The 23,442-nt window shown below is 33.2% G+C and overlaps 1 protein-coding gene and 1 long non-coding RNA gene across 4 annotated transcripts; one reads left to right on the top strand and one right to left on the bottom strand.

The window, feature by feature from the left end:
* The first annotated feature begins 1,738 nt into the window (after positions 1 to 1,738).
* sparc (secreted protein, acidic, cysteine-rich (osteonectin)) lies at positions 1,739 to 19,719 on the top strand. Of its 3 annotated transcripts, NM_001001942.1 has the most exon segments (10): positions 1,752 to 1,805; positions 8,849 to 8,918; positions 10,402 to 10,428; positions 11,461 to 11,548; positions 13,748 to 13,869; positions 14,096 to 14,216; positions 15,888 to 16,021; positions 17,004 to 17,152; positions 17,243 to 17,391; positions 18,960 to 19,715. In NM_001001942.1, coding segments are annotated over 9 exon segments (876 nt in total). In that variant the 5' UTR covers positions 1,752 to 1,805; positions 8,849 to 8,861; the 3' UTR covers positions 18,989 to 19,715.
* Positions 19,279 to 23,239, bottom strand: LOC141377524 (uncharacterized). Its single transcript, XR_012389767.1, has 2 exons — positions 23,109 to 23,239; positions 19,279 to 20,553 (listed from the first exon to the last, which is right to left on the bottom strand). It is a non-coding gene; the product is annotated as an uncharacterized lncRNA (long non-coding RNA).
* Positions 23,240 to 23,442: the final 203 nt, after the last annotated feature.

Raw genomic sequence — 23,442 nt, 5'->3', positions numbered from 1 at the left:
ATGGGTTTACATATGTTTTATTTTTATTGTACACTGCAAAACAAAACAAAAAAAATCTTTATTTTAGGGCTTTTAAAAAAATGTTAAATAAATATGTTGAATTACATATCGTAAAATGATGAACATTAAATAAAAATTCCGATAAATTACTGTAATTTAACATCTGTTATTTTATGGTACATTTCTGTAATTTAACGTCTGTTATTTATGTAAATTACAGGCTGTTAATAGAGCACACGTAAAAACACATAACATCAAAGACTGTACTAAAAGACTTTAATTATTTATATTTTATTGTTGTTTGTTTTGTAGTTTTTGAATTAAAATATGTTTGGTGGAGTTTTTGATGTCATTGTTTTTTATTGTATGTATTTTATGGAAATAAGTCAACTACAAGTAATGAAGAAATATGTCAATTATAATTTCCATCTTTAATTAATTTGGAATTATCAGTGCAGATTTTAAACTGCTCACATTATACAATACATTTCCATTAGTTAATTTTAGTTTGTTAGTTAATTTGACATTTACTGCATTATTAAATGTATTAAAGTAAATGCACTATAAGTTAATGCATTACGACTTCACAAGGACTAAAAATGAAACTTTATTTTTATGAACTAACTTTAACAAAGATGAGAAAATACTTTAATAATAGTTTCTGGTCACACTTTATTTTGATAATCCATTTATTGAAATTAAGTTACATTGCATCTACATGCCAACCAATGCTCATTAGATTATAAGTAGACTGTTAGGTTGGGGTAAGGGTTCATAAGCATACATGTATTTGCAAAGTTTCTTATAGTCAGTTATTTCTGTTAAAGGAGCAGTATCTACTATCTACTAACTAGTCTACTAATACTCAAATGAACTATCAAAATAAAGTGTTACCTAGTTTTTCACTTGTTTGTGTCCGTAAATACATTATCTAACATTAACTTATGGAATAGTAAAGTGTCACCTTTAAACTTAAGGTGAACTAAAGCTATGGTAGTTTAATTTCAATAAAATAATAGGCACATCTAAGCAGACAAACCCAAATGAGTTCAGTCTTTGTTGCTCATTCTCTGCATTAGTCTTTCTATTCAACACTGACCTACATGATCTGACATGAAGCCTAATTCAATAATATTTTGCTGGAAGGGAGAGTTTTTGTAGCTCAGACACAAATCAGGATCTAGCCTGTTGTGTTTGTCAGTGTTTGCTCAAACTGAAATCAGTTAAAGGTATAGTTCATACGAAAATAAAGACCTGTCATGGTTTACCCACTCCTCACTTGTTCCAAACTGGTTTGAGTTTCTTTTTTCTGTTGAACACAAAAGAAGGAATATTGAAGAATATTGGGGGGAAAGCAGCTATTGACCTCCACAGTATTCTGGCTTTTTTTTAATACTAACATACATTTGAAAAAAGTCATAAAAAGTAAATAGTGAGGACATTTAGATTTTTGGGTGAGCTATCCCTTTCACTAAAAATCTTCTTTTAAGTGTTTAAAAAAAGAATAAATAAATAAAATAAAAAATAGATATTTGTAGTTTTCTAAAGCTATCAAGCTTAGCACAATAGGATGATGTTAATATTCACATACCTAAATGTTAAAAGTTTGAACTTTTAGAAGTTCGACAAGGTCCACGTGAGTTGGATACACAGAGTTAACTGTGGGACGTCCCAAGTGAAGGGGGTTGAGTGGACCTGCCCACAGCAAATGTCTTCTGTGTGAACTTGTGCTGCTTTCAGAAAGTTCTCTCAGAAAGTTTCACCAGCTGACTTCTCCTCTGGCTTCTCTGTAAGACGGACAGAAGGTAAGAGCTTTCATTTGCCTCACCTTGTCATTCTCCAAAAACTTGACTAACAAACTAACAAGCGTTGATTTACTAACACTGTTAAAACTATTGTCAAAGCAAACAGTAGCTTCATTTTTGTCCTACATGCTCAAAAGTACAGATACAAAAGAAGTCATTGTCAACGTTTTGTACTTTTTAGGTACTAATATGCACACGTAAGGCACCAAAATCTAGCTTTAGGGTACCAGCTTGAATCCTATTATGATCTTTTGAAAATGTTTGAATTGCTGCAGTTCTGAAAGTGAATTTGCCTCCAAACTATCTCAAAGTTGTAAGCATCATTTTCTCCTGAAAGCACAGATTTTACAGAGAGCACTAAAGTATTTATACAACATCCACACTAAGCAGGTGTCTGTTATTTTGTGTAAACTTTCTGCACTTATTGATCACAAAGTCTTTGTGAATTAAATGTGAACTGGCTTTTTATCAAACTGGCTTCCTTACTGTGCTGTTTACTCAAAGTTTGATGCAGAACGGGAGCTGTAGGGCTCAGCGAGCAGCACAATATTGAGGTATTGTGTGCCACATAAGCAGCAGGAGGGGTGAAGCTGGAGTCAGGGATGGAGGGGGAGGGGAGATAGACTCGGCCTTATAGACCCTCCCTTTACAATTACTCCCATCAAAAGGAATGCGTGTTTCAATGCCGATTTTTCACCAGCTGTTTGAGACCTTGTCGAAATGAGGCAGATGTCGCCGCTGTAGACAAACAAGATTCGTGAGAAGACAAACTGTCAGGCCACAGCTGTCAGAGGAGTGTATTGTTATGTAAAACTTTGGTTAGAAAGTTTTTCTAGCAAATTCTCAAGCATCCCGATGCATGTCATACAAGTTTTTAAGATCTATTTTTCCCTTTGTATGACGATACAAACAAGTTTGAATTTCATATGCAGTTGAAGTCAAAATTATTAGCTCTTCTGATTTGTCTTTTCCAATTTCTGTTTAACAGGGACAAGATTTTTTCAACACATTTCAAAACATAATAGTTTTAACAACACATTTCTAATTGATTTATTTTATCTTTGCCATGTTTACAGTAAACAATATTTGACTAGATATTTTTCAGGACACTTCTGTACAGTTTAAAGTGACATTTAAAGGCTTAAGGCTAGGTTAATTTGGTTAATTAGGCAGGTTAGGGTAATTAGGCAAGTTATTGTATAATGATGGTTTGATCTGTAGACTGTCGAAAAAATAGCTTAAAGGGGCTAATAATACTGACCTTAAAATGCATTTGTACAATATTTTAAACGTGTGTTTTTTAAGCATTCAACGAAGTTAATATAGGTATAATTTTTTTTAAATTATGTTAGAACTAAACTTAAAAGCACAAGTTTAACTCAATAATAGTTACTTAAAATACTGTGTGGATTATTAAAATATACAAGCAAATACATGAAGGTGTAAGTTGATAACATGCAAAGTCCAACTTTATAAGAAAATGTAGGAAATGACGTTTTATCAAAAGTTTTATGTGCCATTGGGTGAAACAAAAAGTGTGGGAATTGTTTGACTAGTTTAAAGGATAGTTAACCCAAAAATGCTAATTATACCATCTGTTCATGTCAAATTGTTTCAAACCAGCACAATCATTTATTACATTAGTTTCTTCTGTTAGCCATAAAAGAAGATATTTTGAAGAACTGCAAAAAAGTATTTGGCTATCTAACCATTCTTAAATAGATATATATTTACTTGAGAACTTTTTGTATTAATAGTAAATTTTTTTATAGTGCAGTTGTTATTTTCCGTGATAAGACACAAGAATACTATAAAGCCATTTTAAAAAATATCTTCTTTTATGTTCATCAGACAAGTGAAATAATCCAGTTTTGGGGGAGAATCAGATATGTTCTTTTTTATAGCTATTTGCAATGCATTCACAATAGTCCAAAAAGTATATATATATAAAAAAAACACTCTTTAAAGTAAAGATTTGCTCCCTAAAATATAAAAAGGACTCTCATAGTTTGGAAAGAGCTATCAGATCAGGTTAAGAATGTGGATTAGCCCAAATCTAGTTTTAACCCCATTTTTTCCAGCAGTGGTTTGTGGCTTGCGCTCACCTTGAAGATCAGATAGGAATATAAATGAATAAGTCACATTTTATTGGCCACAAGATAAGGTCTTTTCAAGGTGATACACTTTTATTCATAGGGTGAAATTCATTTCCTTTCCCACAGACGGTTGCTCGGGATGAAGCAGTAGTAATAACAACAGAACGGTTTAACTTACACACAGCGCTGGGGGAAGGGCTGACCACTTAGAAAGGTCAGGTGATTGTTAACTCAAGTTACACGGATCCTTTTTTGCTCAGTCACTCTCTTTTGACTGTCCTTTGTCTGTCTCAGAGGTCCTGGTACAGCTGCTTTTCAACACAGGATAAAATATCCTCTCTTCCACTTTGTTTAGCTTTATAGCAATTCCTTGTTTCTGCAGAAAACACAATACGGTTACAGAGAGGTTTCATTTCCTGTGAAACCAGAAATCTAAGGATGTGTTGATTTGAGATCACGTTTTAGTGTTAGCATGTCAGCGCAGATTTGTTTTTGTCATGTTAAATGTTTTTTCCATGTGGCAGGTTCACTGCTTCAAGATGGCTTTCGCTAAAAAGGAGGCTGTTTTTCTGTTTAGCGCCAAACATTGCACAGATGCAGGGAAGTAATTGTGTCATAATGGACAGGTGGCTCATGCAGAGGTTTACTCCTCATGCCAAGTGGCTTCCTGCTCCATAAATCAAGCATGCCCACCATGCCAAATTCTCAATCCCAGTGCTGGGCACTGATGATGATATTTGGCTTTTTTTGTGTCTATGTGTGTTAAATATATACTAAAACTACCTTGGGTGATGTCTGTTAAAGAAATCAGAAGTCATGTATTGTTTAATATTTAAATCTGTAAAGATTAGTTGGCAGCAATTCAAATGTGGTGGATACATTTTTGCAGTTCATTTGTTTGTCTAGAGATTGAGCCACCTGTTTTGTCGCTCCAGAGAGGGAGAGAACTGCGTCTGCAGAGCTTCTGGAAAATGACTCTTTGGAAGAAAAAAAGGGAATGAAAAAGCAGAGTACTGAGCTGCTGTTTTGCTCGGGGTTTACGCCCCACAACCTGCTTACCTAACTAAACTCTAAATTAAACACTGGGTAAAAAAGGCATCCTTTATACCTTGGGGTTCAGAGATGTTTGATTTTGGAAGTGACCTTCCAAATAAAACAAGTTGTTTTGCTCTAAAGTGACTCCACCAGAGTAATAGATTTTTTAGTTTAGCCAAAGAAAGTGACTTACATAAATGTGCCAAGATGCCTGAAGAGTACAGAGCGGACCTCCAAATTAAATACAGGACATGATGTCGAGTTGCTTCCTTCGTCATATGACTCACACAGCTTCAGCTTGTGAAAATAGGGCATTTTTGTTTGACAGAAAGTGAAAAGATTCTTTGTCTGCCAAGTTTCAAAATGTCAACGAGTGACAGAGTCTCTGTAGTTTTCCATGTCTAGGTGCATTAGAGAGATGGGGCATCTCAAGTCATAAGGAACAAGCTATTTTTCCAAAGAAAACAGCCATTGAAGGGTTTACGCACCTGGTTACACAGTTTTCATGTGATAAATACAAGAGATCATGCTTCATGCACTTAAAAACAAGTGTTCTACGGTAAATTTAGCAATAGCAACAATAGGCTAAATGTAATCTAATCTATGGAATTCTGGCGTGTTTGAGAGAGATTACTGTGAAAAAACAATTTTTTTTTTGTATATTGCAGTGACAGAGGTTGATTGTATGAAAGCAAATCAGCATTTACCCATGCAGTCAGTTGTAGAGGGGTGCAGATTAAATGTCATATATAACATACTGAATAGGCAAATTAGACAGAGACCAAATTGGTTATTCAAATACACCTAAATGCTGGGTTGTCATAACCAAGCGTTGGATCAAATATGGACAAACCCAACATTGGGTTATTTTTACAATTACATTTCCATTACATTAGACAACAATTGGTTCATCCATATTTGAGTCAATTTTGTGTTGCAACAAACCACTAATCGTGTAAGAATGTTATTGTTCTCACAAGGAAACGTAACTAAATTTCGTTATGCAAAATTAGTTTACTCCATAGTTTTTTTTTTATCCATTAAACAGTGTTTTTAAGACTTGAAAATGAAATGACAACTTGTAAAGTATTGATCAATGTGATTTTGTGAAAACAGTGACATCATGCAGATGTTTCTTTCTAGTCATGGCCAACTGACCTGGCATTGATAATACAGCATTGTTTGTAATTTTTTGCTGACCTGTGTTTGCAAATGTTTTGCCATTTACTTGCAAAAGCACAAGGAAATGTATATTTTAATATGCTCTTGTCATGTAAATGTTCGCAAAGGGTCACAAACAAGCAGAACCGATGATATTCAGATATAGGCACTCTACTACTAACATAATCTAAGCCATAATTTTAGGGAGACATTAAATTACATTATAATTTATTTGATTAAAATGATTATTTAAATTACATTAAACAATCATGTCTAATAAAAATAAGGGAAAGGACCATCACACAAAAAGTCAAAAAGTTCAAAAGTTAACACCTATGTAACATTTTAAAAAACAATAAGTTACTTCCCTTAAAATAAGTCAGTAAATACAACGCAATCTCATAGTAATTCGTAACTTTTTGATTTAGTGGCTAATTCGTGGGAATTTGTACGATCTAATACGTACAATTTAGTAGGATTTGCTCATCACACAATGACGATTGGAGTAAGGGGTGAGGTTGGGGATCCACGCCTCCTTTTTAAAATCATACATTTTCGTATGAAATTGTACGTTTTGAATCCAGTCAGCTAATCTCTGGGTCTGGCAGGAGAATTTTTAGCTTAGCTAGGATAAATCATTGAATCAAATTAGATCATTATCATCTCGCTAAAAAATGACAAAAGAGTTTGAATCTTCTGTAGTTACATTGTGTACTAAGACTGACCAAAAACAAAAAGTAGCTTTTTTCTAGGCCAATTTGGCGATGTTGCAATGTTATTATAATGCCCAGAAAATCAGCTAACTTTCATCAACTCTGCAACTACACTAACTTAGCTTTGGTGACATTGATTTAACATAGAAGCCTGGTTTCTCTCAAGTTTTTTTCCTTCACTTTCGTTAATTGGTGAAGGTTCATCCTCGCCACTATTGCAACTGACTTGCTTGGGACTTGTGTTGCTGTGCATCAATGGATTTGCTCTTCAGTGTTTGGACTTTCAGTAGTGAAATTTAAACCACACTGAACTGAACTAACTCTGAAAACTGGACTGACACAGTTTTAGCTTACTAGAACTTCTATGCTAATCTGCTTTGACACAATCTACATTGTAAAAACGCTATAGAAATAAACATGAATTAAATTGAATTGAACATTGGAAGTTACCCAGCTGGGGTCTAATTTCAGGTACTGCCACTGTGTAACATTATTGCGCCTGCTGCAGCCATTATGTACCAAGTTCCTTGTTCCTTGTGAGTATGATTAATCTTTCATTGGTCTTAGAACACAACATAACTACAGTAGAGACAAGTTTTAAATAGGAAACCTATTGAACCACTTTGATCACTTCATGTGAGATGCTAATGGTTTACTCTGATTCAAGGATAGTAAAGTCAACTAATCGTTTATTACAGTGTATAAGGTCACTGGCGTCCACATCTTTTTAATCCTTCCCTTTAGTGAATTCTGACAGCAGTTTTTTTAACAGGGTTTAAAAAGGTTAAAAGAAACACAGACCATTAGTAAATCTAGCCCCAAGTAGATAAAATTATAAGAAAAGTTTGGCATATGTCACTAGAAGGAGGTCTTTCATATTCATTAGAATTTATGAGCTCATCTCACCTCAAGGTTTTTTTTTCTTGACAAAACAAGGAATTTCACAACCTTGAGCAACAAGCCAAGGAGATTCTCAGCAGTTGCTGGGCAAATTATTTTCAGGTCAATGGTTTCAAGAAGACTCCTTAAATCCCATAAGAATTTTACAACTCAGCCAATTATGAATGCGCAGATAATATGAGGTGATCCCACCCATTACCCACTCAAGCACAAACAGACCCAGCACAGCTTGAGGGGAGGGAATTAGCTCGGATCCAAATCACTTATAAAGTCCAAATATGTCACGATGCATATTCATCAAACTTATTACAAGAACTGACGGACACTTCCTCAATAACCCATCATTTCAACAGCCAAACCTACAGCAGTTTGTATGCAAGCATCACAATCATGCCTTTCATGTTCACAAATTGCAGGGTGTCTATTGTTTTTGTAGCTAGTACCGGATCTGTGTTTGTACAGGGAAACAATACTGTCTAGCTTTCATCTTTTATCTTTAGTGCACCCGAAAATGTCAAAAGATTTGATCACTGCTGCAATGACTGCTTTGAACCTTTCAGCCATAAACAAAACATATCTATATTGATAGAAAGAGACAAGGCAACCAAAAGGAAGAGAGATCTCTGGTACGGAGAAAATGGACAAGGTAGCGAATGCTTTCAGACAAAAAGCCCGTATCGCCCCGCAGGAAAGTGTCGTTGCTCAAGGAGAACATCTCACATCAGTCTGTCTCTTTGAGCTAGAGGTGAGCAGTCGAGCCAGCAGAACAAAGACAGACAGAGCTCTTATCTCAATCAGCTTCAGCGTCTGTAGAGACTGACTTCTGTAGGCTACTTCTCTGTCGTCTAGAATACAGAGCAGGTCTGGTGGCCTGAACGCGTGTGGTTCAGCCGCTGAGGTCTTGATCTGTTACGGTATTGATCTCAAGCCACAGCTGGACTGATACCACAGGAGTATATAGGGTTGAAAGCAATGTATGTGTGTGTTTCTGTTTTCTACAGCCCTTTCATTCCAGGATAACACTAGTTATGTGCATAATAATAATATAATCATGTGATGCTCTGTATGCTTAAGATTACCTTGAGCTTTGGGTGCTGTGGGAGTTAATCTGAGGAATTCCTTTTTTCTTTTTGCTTAGGCTGAAACTCAAGATGAGGGTTTGGATCTTCTTCCTGTTCTGCCTCGCTGGCAAGACTCTGGCAGCTCCAGTAAGTAAAGCTAAAAAATGACAAAAACAAATGAATTCTAATCATTTTAAGTAAGATGCAGCGATAAAAAGGAGAGCGATTAAAAATGCTCTAGATTAACAGCTTATAGTTATGTGTTTGGGTCATTTTTGGTTGTATTCTGTAGACTTATGATGAAATTCCAAATCAATTTAAAGCAACAAGGTTGTAATTTAGAGCATTTTTTGACAAACGATAAAAAAGGTTGCATGTTTAAATTTTTAGACAACACAATTCCTATGTTTTTAAGTTTAGAACAGTTAAGAAATCAAGATTTAGTAGAATGGGGTGACACGGTGGCTCAGTTGTTAGCCTCACTCCAAGAAGAACGCTGGTTCAAGTTCCGGCTGGGCCAGTTGGCATTTCTTCTATTCTGTTCTCCCCGGGTTGTCTCCGGTTTCCTCTGGGTGCTCCGGATTCCTCCACAGTCCAAAGGCATGTGCTATAGGTGAATTGAATAAACTAAATTGGCCGTAGTGTATGTGTGTGAATGAGTGTGTTTAGGTATTTCCCAGTACTGGGTTGAGGCTGGAAGGGCATCCGCTGTGTAAAACATATGCTGGAATAGTTGGCGGTTTATAATGCTGTGACGACCCCTGATAACTGTGACTATGCACATTTATAACGTGCATTTATACTGCGAGTTGTTTGTGTTACTCTGCAATTACACTTCTGATATGCTAGCTGGTTTTTACATTCCACTTTGTCAAGTTTCTTCATGGGTATTTAGTTTTTTCTGAAGTAGCTAAAACTTGCTCATTTTGTAATGGGAACCAGCAGACAAGCAAAGACTTTAATCATAAGGTAAACACAGAACAAAAGTTTCCATTTGAAGCTTCTTCAAGGGCCTTCGATGCTTTTAAACATTTGCTCTATCCAGCTTGCAGCCCTTAGCACTGCCCATGCTCGCAATCGGTACTAAGCCGACCAATCACAGAGCTTGCGATATGCATCGTTGCGACGTGTAGTTAAATTTTTTGAGAGGTGCGCATCAGCATCGGCATTAGCCACGGTGAGGACTATGTGAACGCGCACAGGCTGTGCCAAAGCATGTACGCTTGACGCAGAAGTATAAATCAGCCTTAAGTCAAAGGAAAATGAATGAATGAACAATTTAGTAGAATAGCACTGATTTATCATTTGCATTTTTGTTACCAGTTGTCATAAAATCAACAAATAAGCAAACCAGCAAGTACTTTATAGAATGAAACAAATACTAACATTCAGTTAATCCAGAAAAACTGAATGTGTAGCCTCTTAAATGTTTTTGTTTCCAAACTGTAAATACATGTGTATTTAATAAAATCTTTTGATGTTATTTCAATGATTACTTTTGTTTGAATGGCAAAATATGAAATTAAAACAAGTTTTCTATCAAAACTAAGCATTTTTATTTCTGTAACATCCACAGTAAAGTTGTTTTATAATTAAATGTGTTAAAGTCCATATTAAATTCATTTTTCAGACTGAAGAGGAGCCAGCTGTTGAAGAGGTAACTATTTCATTACAGAGTTTCTGGAGGTTTCACCAAGTTAAATTTAAGACTTTTAAAAACATTTTTAAGACGATTATAAATGTAAATTTAGACTCATACAAGGCTAAATGCTAAGGTGTTTTTCTAATGGCCCAATGGAATTGACCTATCAAAAAAGTTGTAGTTTAATACATTTAACTGTACAGTAATACTAAAAATTTCATAATGAAAAATGTTATAAAAATAGTTATTTCTTAGCATGTTTTAAATGAAGTCTCAAAACAAGCAAGCTCTAGTTTTTATACATACACTTGTTTTTAACATAATCTTTCGTTAAAATGAAACTTTTTTATATATAATTTAAAAACAATAATAAACTAAATATGCACAAATATCTGTCCAGGTCAGTGTCCTCAGCAGTTATTACAAGGAGAACTATTAAAAATAACATAGAACATTTTTAAATAGAAAAGTTACGTTTTATTGAGGCGGAATGTTAGTAATGGCCAAATTGAGCAGCTATACATTAACAAAGAAAAATTAAGACCTATTCAAAAAAGATTTAAGACCTACAACACAAGCAACAGTTTCAGCAAATTGAAAACTTTTAAAGGCCTAACATTTAGTTTTTGAGATTTAAGACATTTTAAAACGTTTTAAGGCCTCGTGGATACCCTGCATTACATTAATATTTAAGTGCATCTCCTTTTTTATTTATTTATTTTTGAGTGTATCTTAAGGAGCCAAGTCAAGTCCAAAAATAAACCTCATTATGGGACCAGATGTCTTTGTATGCAACTTCCTGTTTAATTCCCTGAGGGCCTGGAATCCATAAAAGTTTGAAAATATATCTAAAAGGGAATAATTACAATTCATTGCTTCGCCACATGTGCACACAGATGTCAGTAATGTGGGTCATTCGCTTACTTATGCTTTTGAAGTTCAGCTTTTACATATTTTCCTCACATAAAAGAGGAAAGCTGTGTTTAAAACTGGGTATGGCTGCACACGATCCATACCAATAATACTTTCTGTTTTTTTACATTTTAGGAGCTGGAAGTGGGAATAAACCCAGTCCAGGTGGAGACCGGAGAGTTTGATGAAGCCATTGAGGTCGTGGAGGATGTTATTGCTGAGAGTGAGTTCATTTTTCATGTGTTTAAGGTTACAGTGATACAGATTTGTTTTCCTACTAGGAGATTTATCTGCTGTGTGCATCATGTCTGCTGTCCCTCGTGAGTTAAGTTGTGATATTGTGTGTAGATTATATAGAAGAACAAGCGTAATAACAGGCTGTGCATAAGTCAAAAGTAGACAGTTGTAATTATATTTTCAGACAGACTATAGTTAAACAGGAGCTGGTTGATGCCAGTGCCAGTCATCCAGCCACATGCCCACCACAAAATAGTTAGAAATGTAAATCCACTAGAGGACAAACATTTGTAAACACATGCCTTTATAAATAAATGAATGAATGAATGAATGAATGAATGAATGAATGAATGAATGAATGAACAAAGGCGACATGGTGTCCCAGTGGTAAGCACTGTCACCTCACAGCAAGAAAGTCCCTGGTTTGAGTCCGGGCTGGATCAGTTGGCATTTCTGTGTGCTGCGCCAACCCACCAACCCCAACCCCGGTTTAGGTTTAGGTCAATTAAATAAACTAAATTGGCCATAGTATATGTGTGTGAATGAGTGTGTATGGATCGAACCACCAACTTATCCAGCATAAGTTTTACAGTCTGCAGTGTAAAACTTCGGCTTTGCAGTGTAAAACAAAAGCGACTAAGCCGAAGGAAAATGAGTGAATGAATGAATGAATTAATGAATGAATAAATAAATAAATAAATAAATAAATAAATAAATAAATAAATAAATAAATAAATAAACGAACGAACGAACGAACGATCGAACGAACGAACGAACGAACGAACGAACGAACGAACGAACAAACAAATAAATACATGTTATTATTAATATTTGGATAATAACAATATTGTTAAAATATTGTTATTATAAATAATGATATTATTTAAAGAAAACTCTCAAAATATGCTCTTTGAAAAAAAATTAAATAAAATTAAACATTAATTATAAATTACATATTAGACTAAAGATTTTAAAAATACATTTAAAAACAACATTTTAAATGTAAACTTTAAAGAAATATACTATTTGAAACACAACTTAGTATACATCAAAATGTATTTTAAAATCAAATATATATTATAATGTGTAATATAATTTGATATAACATATTATATACACTAAAATATTACAAAATTACACATTAGTGAAATTATATTAAGAATAACACTTCAAACTAAATAAATAACTAACAATTTATTTTTTAAATACAATAAATATAATAAAATTAATTAATATTATTTACATAATTTTTTTTATTATATATTCATTTTATTTATAAATTAAAAACATATTATTATATATTATTGATAAACAAAAATATATGTAAAATTTTTATTATTATTACAATACACTGAAAAAGATTTTTTAAAGAAATAAAATACAAAATAATGTTTTTTTATATCAAATTCATAAAAAATAACTAAAAAGTTTAAAATGCATATCAAAAACACTTGATGTAAGTAATAACAAAACAAAAAAATAATTTGGGGCTATGAAAGTAGACTGAAAGACCATTTAGAATATTCAGTTGAAGTCAAAATTGTTAGCTCCCCTTTGAAATATATATATATATATATATATATATATATATATATATATATATATATATATATATATATATATATATATATATATATATATATATATATATATATTTATATTTCCCAAATGATGTTTAATACAGCAAGGAAATTTTCACAGTATGTCTGATAATATGTGTTCTTCTGGAGAAAATCGTATTTATTTTCTTTCGGCTAGAATAAAAGCGTTTTTTAACTTTTGTAAAAACCAATTTAAGGTCAAAATTATTTGCCCCTTTCAACTTTATTTTTTTTGATAGTCTACAGAACAAACCATCGTTATACAATAACTTGCCCAATTCCCCTAACCTGCCTAGTTAAACTAATTAACCTAGTTAAGCCTTTAAATGTCACTTTAAGCTGTACAGAAGTGTCTTGATAAATATCTAGTCAAATATTATTTACTGTCATCATGGCAAAGATAAAATAAATCAGTTATTATAAATGAGTTATTAAAACTAATATGTTAAAAAATGTGTTTAAAAAAATCTCTCTGTTAAACAGAAATTGGGGGGAAAATAAACGGGGGCGGTGGATTAATAATTCATGGGGGGCTAATAATTCTGACTTCAAGTATGCCATTAAAGAATTTTTTTTTCTGCTAGACCCCTGCCTAAACCATCACTGCAAGAAGGGCAAAGTGTGTGAGGTAGATGACAGCAACCAGCCCATGTGTGTGTGCCAGGACCCTTTGACCTGCCCCGCTCCAATCGGAGACTTCGAGCATGTGCGTGTCTTTTCTCATTCCCTTCATTTCACTTCCGTATGGTGACAGCAATGCCTAGAAGAATACATGCACACAGTTTCAGCAGCTTGATTGAAACGTTGCCTTATGTATTGGGCAAATAACGTCAGAAAACATTAGTATAATACTGTGGGGGAACTCAAACCTGTCAGTCTCCTGACATCCGTGGCATTTCTGGCTGCTCGCATTTACGCTGTTTATTTCACAGGTCTGCGGCACTAACAACAAGACCTACGAGTCCTCCTGCCACTTCTTTGCCACCAAATGCTCTCTGGAGGGCACCAAGAAGGGCCACAAGCTGCACATGGATTACATCGGACCCTGCAAATGTGAGCACATACCTGTGGAAAAAGAAGTGGGAAATGTTCAAACTATACACTAAAAAAACCCCAACAGTAAACAGTAAAACCCAACAGTCAACTTTACCAAATGAAATGAGTGTGGTTAACTCACAATTGAATTGACTGAAAGTTAATTCTACTCATTTAAAAAGAGATTTGAACTCAGTGTTGAAGGTAATGAGTTAATTAAATACCTCATTACTTCAACTTAAATGGAGTTCACAGTACTCATTTAGATTAGTTTTTTTTTTAACTCAAATGGTTTATAGCAATTTTTCCTCAAACAGTTTGAGTTGCCTTTACTTGAGTTTTACAGTACTCAGTTGGTTTGAGTTCTCTTCATTTATTGAGTTTTACTGTGCTCAAATTGCTTCGTTTACTCAAATGGATTAAGTTAAGAGTATTCATTAGGATTAGTTTTTGAACTTAAAGGGTTTGTTGCAATCAGTTTCCTCAAACGGTTTAAGTAAGCTTAACTGTTTGGGCTTTACAATGTAGAATTTAAATACATTTTCTTCTATGAAAGGTGTTTAATTGATTATAATTAAATGTATTTTTACAATATTTTATGTTAAATATGTAAATACAGCATTAAATTTGGTATTATACACAATTAAACTGATAAAATGTTTCCCTATTTATCAAACTATCCTATTTAAGATTTATTTATGTGTTCTTTCAGGCAAACACAATCTGAGTAATATTAAATAATATCCTGGCTCAATTTGTGATGACAGTAAACATAAAAGTATGGCAGTTGCTGGAAACCAGTGATAGGAGTTTATAAAGTTATAAAGATAGATATTTTCCTTATAAGTATAGTATCAATAACTGCTGTTGATATTGCTATAGTGAGTAATAACTTTAAAATATAGAATACATTTAAAAACGTTAAGTGTTTAGAAAAATGCACTTCATAATTTGACCACACGGACAAAACCCGTTGGTAAATAATCAAACACTTTGTTATTAATGATAATTGGCTACTGCAATCAAAACATCAGCAGAAACACGTGTGATTGGTTAGAATGCTCATAGCCTAACAACATAAGAAATTTAATATAACATTACTCTGATGTGACATTAGACAACTCTGTCTAATGGTGAATTTTTGGCAATTTCTTTGGTACATTTTATGTACATTTTTTTTTCTCAAGCCAATAATTTCTGACCCTGATTCGCACAGACTTTGAGCGTAAAACTCAGACCACTCACAAACCCGGCCATCAATGCTGAGTGCTTTGGAGTGATTGATGGCTTGTAGCTTTGAGGCGTCCCTGTTGCCCTCTCCAAACACTGAGTACAGGACGAGCCCGAGCTTGCACAAAGCACACTGAATCCCCTTAAATCTGCCTGATCCACCACCGCTGTACAGTTGATGGGATGAGTCGGGAGTGAAGGGCTCAGATGGAGCTCCTGCTGTGTCGTTGTCTCATCGCTAAGCAGGGTGTCTCAGTCAGAAACTCGCTAAATGTGTTTCTGGCGTAAACGAATTAAGCCCTAACAGCTATTACACTAATATTAGCCAGAGGGCTGTAATTTGCCCCCTTTTAGGCTATAATACTACGGTATATGTCAGCACAGGAGGAGCACTGGCATGCTGTTTGTGTTTATTATTTGTTTGAAATGGATTGCTTTATTGTGTGTACTTTTGTTTAGACATCGCTCCCTGCTTGGAGAATGAGCTGAATGAGTTCCCCCTGCGCATGAGAGACTGGCTGAAGAACGTGCTGGTGACTTTGTATGAGCGTGATGAGGACAACAACCTGCTCACCGAGAAGCAGAAACTCAGGGTAAGTTCAACTTCGTGTTCTTTACAGTCTGAAAAACCTTTATGATGCAGCTTGACTAGCTGATTTTTCCATTTAACTCAGCATAACAATTTAAAGACATCTGATTTAGAAAATAGAAAAAATAGAAAACTAAACTATTAATAAAACTACAGTAGTTACTCAACGTAACAGCAATAACAGAGAAATAAAATATAATAGTTTTCACAATTAAACTATTTATGCTATTTTAAGGAATCTGAATTTATGTACTTTATTTTAGAAAAATCTAATAAATGCAAATAGTCAATTATAAATTATGATAATTAATTTTTAATTTGATTTTAATTTACTACCTTAATGTCAACATGACATCAAATTGACGTCTAGCATTGGCAACAAAAAGCCAAAATCGATTACAGCAGTGTTTCTCAACCACGTTCCTGGAGGACCACCAGCTCTGCATATTTTCCGTGTCTCCCTAACCAAACACACATGATTCAGATCATCAACTCATAAGCAGAGACTAAAAGACCTGTAATAGGTGGGACAGACAAAGGAGACATCAAAAACATGAATTGGGTTTGCAGTGTTGGTGCTTCTGCAGAAGTGTGGTTGAGAAACACTGAATTACAGGACAGTTTTTATATGTTTTCGACGTCAATGTTAGATGTCAATTTGATTGCATCAAGATGGTTTACATGCATACTATGAATATAGAATCGAGTGTAAAGTTTAACTTGGAATCGTAGCTTTCAGATGAATAAAACTTTCCTTATATTATTATATAATAATTTTTGTGTCATTATTTTGGTGATCAAAATGGCATTAAATCAATTTGCATTTTTGACATGTTTTTTAACATCATACTTGATGTCAATTTGATGTCATTTTGACATAAAGGTGCCCTTTGGGATGTCCATATATCACCACATGTCAGATTTCTGTATGGGAATTAAACCCACATGGCTCTAAAATTCCAGCAAACCTTATCCTGTTGTTGCAGGTGAAGAAGATTTACGAGAATGAGAAGAGGCTTCAGGCTGGTGATCACTCTCTGGACCTTTTGGCCCTGGACTTTGAAAAGAACTACAACATGTACATCTTCCCCGTTCACTGGCAGTTTGGCCAGCTTGACCAGCACCCTATTGATGGGTATGCTGTCTCATTTTTACAACTATTTTAGCTAGTTTCATCCTATTATTCTATAAGTTTCATTTACATATATTCTATACATTTCATCAGGTTCCTGTCCCACACTGAGCTGGCCCCTCTGCGTGCTCCTCTTATCCCAATGGAGCACTGCACCACCAGCTTCTTTGAGCAGTGCGATGCTGACCAAGACAAGTACATCGCTCTGGAGGAGTGGGCAAACTGCTTCGGGATCAAAGAGCGTGAGTTTCTGATCATATGATTTATCTATGGGTAACACTTTACAATAGGGGTCCATTAGGTAAATGTTAGCTGATGTTTTACTGTGGCATCAGAAAAAATCTGAACAATACATTATCTTGGTTAAGGTGTAAAAATATTTTTAGCCATTGTTAAACCACAGTGAATTAAATAATAGTACCATAAACAACTTTGAATTATTTAATAATTGATCAGTAAATGTTGAAATAAACATATGATTAATAAATACACAAAACTGTGACCCATATAGATGCATATCTTTCTCTTTAGATAGATAGATAGGTATTAGTGGTATTTATCAAATTGTTTTCGAATTGGATTATGGAACCTTGATCTTTCGTCCAACGTCATTTAATGTTGAATATTTTGATATTTTGAATAATAATAATAATAATAATAATAATAATAATAATAATAATAATAATAATAATAATAATAATAATAATAATAATAATAATAATAATTATAATAATAATAATAATAAAAACTAAAAGAATTTGTTTACATTTTTAATTTTTTGAAGTGATATACTGCCTGGACTGGTGTTGTAAATTATGGTACAAAAACATAAAAATACTCTGCCAGAAATTTTCCTTTTATTTTTCAGACTTTCATTTTTCTAAGTACAATATTTCTTATACAATATATTGTTTCAAACTACTAACATTTCAATACAACTACAGAGTTGAATTTTCAACATCCAAAGTTGACAGAGCAGAGAACAAAGTCCCATAATGCAATTCATAACTGTAAATATGAAGATTTTTATGATGGATGAATAGATGGATGGATAGGTCGATTTTTTTGCTACCAAATTTACTAATAAGACGAAAATATCGGTATTGTGTTGTATTAATGTAAATATACACTTAAAGTCATTATTATTAGTCCCACTTTGAATTTTTTTCCCTTTTTAAAATATTTTTCAAAATGATGTTTAACAAAGCAATGAATTTTTTTGCAGTTTACCTGATAATATTTTCTTTTAGTAAAAGTCTTATTTGTTTTATTTCGACTAGAATAAAATATTTTTTTTTAATTTAAACACATTTTTAGGTCAAAATTATTAGCCCCTTTAAGCTAGATTTTTTTTCTAAAGTCTACAGAACAAACCACTGTCATACAATAACTTATGAACCTGCCCAGGTAACCTAATTAACCTAGTTAAGCCTTTAAATGTCACTTTGAGCTGTATAGAAGTGTCTTGATAAGTATCTAGTGAAATATTATTTACTGTCATCATTGCAAAGATAAAATAAATCAGTCATTAGAAATAAGTTATTATGCTATTATGTTTAGAAAAGTTTTTCCAAAATTTTGACAGGGGTTGACAGGGGGGCTAATAATTCTGACTTAATCTGTATTTCTGAAAACCTTATTGCTTTGTACTGAAAAAAAATCTAAATTACAAATGAAATGTCATCAGTTGTTTACAGTATAAAACAAGTATTATGTTTTGCTTAAATACAATTCTGATATTTTAAGTAGTTTACACAACTGTATACACAGCAAAAATTCCTTGCTAACTTAGTCTCTTTTCTGCTTTCAGAGGATGTCGACAAAGACCTTGTCATCTAAGGACGTCTTCCATTGATGCTTCCTAGTTATTATTGGGGGGAGGTGCTAACCCTTAAGTTAAAATCAAAGTAAAGGTGCTAATTGCGATTTCTAACAAGCTGCATATACCACTAAACATTCAAAATGTTTAAAAAAGTGCACAGTTCACACTGTAGCTATATCACAACAAGTGATTAAATACTGGCCAATTTTTTACGTTAGCTGATGTCAGCCAAACAAGAGAGTTAAATATTATGAACCATGTATATTGCAAGATACACTTTTTGTTTTGGATCTACAATTTCTTTTAAAAACTCAGATTCAGGGCTTGAATTGTAAGTTTGGATGGTGGAGATGTACAAAAAAAAAAAAATAATAAAGTTTCCAAATAAATGTTCTTTCTGCTTGCTTTATAAACTTTTAGTTTTGTTTGTTGCACTCTTTGGTGGTGGATTTACTTTTTGATTTTTTTTAAAGAGTCTTTTAATTTGAGCCCTGAATATCTGCAGGCTGATGTTTTTTATTTGCATATTTTTCCTGTCAGAAATCAGGGCCAAATGTTGAGTGTTTTTAAAGCTGAATAATAAAAGGAAATAATATTTGAATTGAAGAGGACAGAATCTCGCCGGATGAGATTTATTTTTATTTTTTTCTCCCTCTAGCATGTTCACATACATTTGCAGTATTTGCCACAATGTGAGCACTATGAATCTCTTTACATAAATAAAAGCTACTGAAATGTCCAAACCCAATCTTTGCATACATTTCTCCATTATTCTTGATGTTTTGCCCCAGGTTTATAACCACATAACCCATTTATACTTTAATGTTTGCCTTAGGTACTTTGTCAAACATGATGTTTGCAGATCATTTGTTTCATTCAGGCAGCCAAGGTCATTTTAGCACAGAAGCAAATATAAATATAAATGTAAATATATAACTACATAAACACTGTAAATGTGCAAAGAAAACAATGCTGGAGCTCTATACACTGTGGTGCTGAAAATCTGGAACACATATGTTAGTAGTTTTCTCAAGGGTGGAGTGGATGTTTACGTAATTTCCCTTAGCATTTTAAAATATATATTTGAGAACCCTGTGTTTAAAGGATTATTTTAAGCCTCCAGGCCAGTGTGGCTACTTCAACTGCTGGTCGACTGAAAAGCATAAAACGCTGAAAAACATCAACAAATTAAATAAATTTTCTTTCGAATGTTGGATAATTTCAATAGCAAGGCAATTATTATACTTTTAATGTTTGGTTTATATGCTAAAACTCTAATATTTCACATTATTAGTTTATACTCTAAATCAAAAGGGTATGTTATATTGCAAACTAAAAAAATGAAAGCATGTGTTGATTGAGGAAAACTGGAAAAGAGTTACTGGTCTCAGTGGAGATGGAGTCATGGGAAAGCAGAGAGAGAGCAGGATTTACCCAGTCACCAGGCTTACCCTTCCAGCCAGACACTCACATCAGGAATCTCAAACAATGGCAGAGCTCCAGCCAGAACACTGTGCACCGTTCAGCCCATTTCAGCAGCAGGGAGGAGGAGTAAAACGCTCTTCTAAACTCCTTATTAACCCTGAAAACAGAATGCACAAAACCCACAATAAATACTAACATTATTGAACAGAAATCAATCAGAAATATCCTATTTTTGTACTTGCTTTTTGTCAAAATTATGAGACACTTCATCGGTCACTATCAATGTCAGAAACTATTTCAATGTCAGAAACTACATATTTTCAAAACCTAAGTATGTTGAGTCGAAGTCTTTGTGTTGAGACTAATACTTTTTTAATTACATTTATAGTATACTGGATTTGAAATATAAATGTGTTTTGATGAAATACTTTACTTTTAAAACAAAACAATTTTTAGTGAAACTTAAATGTCACTAATTAGTAAAATAATGTCTGTTTTTTTTCTGCATAATATGAATACATGCATGTAAAACTGAAACAGCACATATTATTACTTGCACATATTTAAATATAAAAAAGAACAAATAATTAAATATCATTTTTATTACATCTTGTGAAATTGGTAAACCTTGTGGTTTGAAGGATACAGTGACAAAGATTTAAAATGATAATTAATTATGGCTGCACTGTTTCCCTTATAGAGTATTTTATGTCTTCTTAAAATCATGGCATAAAGGGATTTTTCTGTTAAGGCATTTATTTATAAGTCATTTATTAATATATATATATATATATATATATATGCAAACACATATAACACACATATATCTGAACATGCTGGGCTGATTCATACAAAATTATATTATTTTTAAATTTAGTTTGAGATATTATATGAACTATCTCTTCCACTTATACAGCAATTAATAAACAGCTAAATCTTATTTATTCTCATCTAATATGAACAGAGCCAAGAGGTTAATCTTTAGTCAATCATCTTAAACTGGAAATATTTATTTAAACACACAATTTCCATAAAGCTGTTCTGAGTTCTTATATAATAGTATTTGGTTGATGGTTGGCTTAAATATAATACGTAAATGATCTGTTTCGCTTTTTAACTTTTTGTACTATGATGAGTTGTATGACGCCCCCTAACGGACAATATAGCCTATCTCAATATATTCACATTTACAAATCACAATGCAGTTCACAGCAGTTGAACTACATTCAGGTAAAGTTGGTTTTATATTCGTACATTCGTTCAGTGACAACTTGTGACATGCTCCCCATATTGTTTACCATGGTACTTTGAATATTTGGTTTGAAATCACTTGTAAGGATGACAAAACAACATTAGCACTATTTATTTCACTGTGAACAATTTTGTGTATAATTGGCTGCTAATAGGATTTCACTATTCAGAATTTCCAAAGAATAAATGTAATTCTGAATGTGTGAAAGTAAAATAAGTAAAATCAACTTTACCTCAATTCTAACTACAATCAGAATTATAAGCACCCCTGTTTATTTTCCCTAATTTCTGTTTAACTGATAGCAGATTTTTTTTCAACATATTTCTAAACATCATAGTTTTAATAACTCATTTCTAATAACTGATTTATTTTATCTTTGTCATGATAACAGTACATAATTTTTGACTAGATACTTTTCAAGACGCTTCTATACAGCTTAAAGTGACATTTAAAGGCTTAACTAGGTTATTTAGGTTAACTAGGCAGGTTAGGGTAATTAGGTAAGTTATTGTATAATGATGGTTTGTTCTGTAGACAGTCGAAAAATGTTTAGCTTAAAGGGGCTAATAATTTTGACCTCAAAATCTTTTTTAAAAAAATTAAAAACTGCTTTTATTCTAGCCGAAATAAAACAAATAAGACTTTCTCCAGAAGAAAAAATATTATCAGACATACTGTGAAAATTCACTACTGACCTACTGTATTGTCGTTAAATAGAGAAAACATTTACAATTAACTTTTATTCTAAATCTTAAACCTTATTTTTGATATAATAAACCTATAAAAAGGCTTGAAGCACCGCGAAAGGCCCATATTAAAATTAATTTGAAAGCTAAATTGGCTATTTTTGTTATCCATGAATTTTCAAATAAAATCTAAAATTATGAAGCTCTATATTATTATTATTCTGTTTTAATTTTTTATTATTCAAGTGGCCAAATTTTGAATGAGGAAAGTTAAAGCTCCACTTTTGAGAAAAAGAACCACCCCATTTCATCATGCTGACTATGGGCTTGACATATATATATATATATATGTCATAAATATATATATATATATATATACATAAATATATATATATATATATATATTTAAGACATTAATGTGATAGTTGACCCAAAAATAAAAAAATCTGTCTCTTCCATCTTTTACTACTCGATGACTCTTTACTTGCTTGTTCAAACCTTTCGGTAAATAACATTAGGTCATTACTGAGGCTGAAAAAATTGTTATGTTGCTATATATGAATATTGCTATATTATGTCTATATAACTGTAGAAATAACTTTCAATAATAATTTTAATTAAATCAAAAGCCCTGTCATTAATTATCTAATTACATAAATGAGTACAACACAGTACAAAATGTCTTGTCTTGCTTTAGATGAAGACTTGTTGACATTTTCTTAATCATCTACTCTTTCTTTTCTTTACTCTTTGGCGCTTTCTCAAATGACTTACATTGGCAGTTGAATGTTTGTAGTGTACAGTTTCTAATGTGCACGGAAATCACCAAGTAACTCATAGTTTCGCAAACAAAAATGCGCACAGTAACAACACGGTCAGCATCGGCAGCTGCGCAATGGCTCACCACATAGTTCACGTACGTGCGGGACAGACAAACTTGCTATGATCATTTCTTTCACCCACGTTTTCAGTTGGGTAATTTTAGGGGGTTTACGGCAGAACGAATTATGATAGGATGGGGGGTTCCAATGCGGTGTTCTGATTGGCTGCTGGGTTCTGCGATCATGTGGGCCGTTGAGTTTAGTAGGCGCTGCTGTGAAACCGGCAA

The sequence above is a fragment of the Danio rerio genome, chromosome 14 (assembly GCF_049306965.1).
Source record: "Danio rerio strain Tuebingen ecotype United States chromosome 14, GRCz12tu, whole genome shotgun sequence".
Taxonomy (NCBI): Eukaryota; Metazoa; Chordata; class Actinopteri; order Cypriniformes; family Danionidae; genus Danio; species Danio rerio.
This window is presented reverse-complemented; position numbering and strand designations above follow the sequence as displayed.

Excerpts from the sequence above, each read along its gene's own strand:
- sparc (XM_068213159.2), top strand. The coding sequence starts at position 8,862 with ATGAGGGTTTGGATCTTCTTCCTGTTCTGCCTCGCTGGCAAGACTCTG. Across the intron at positions 16,022-17,003 it reads CCGAGAAGCAGAAACTCAGG|GTGAAGAAGATTTACGAGAA; the intron begins GTAAGTTCAACT and ends CTGTTGTTGCAG. Across the intron at positions 17,392-18,959 it reads CTGCTTCGGGATCAAAGAGC|AGGATGTCGACAAAGACCTT; the intron begins GTGAGTTTCTGA and ends TTCTGCTTTCAG.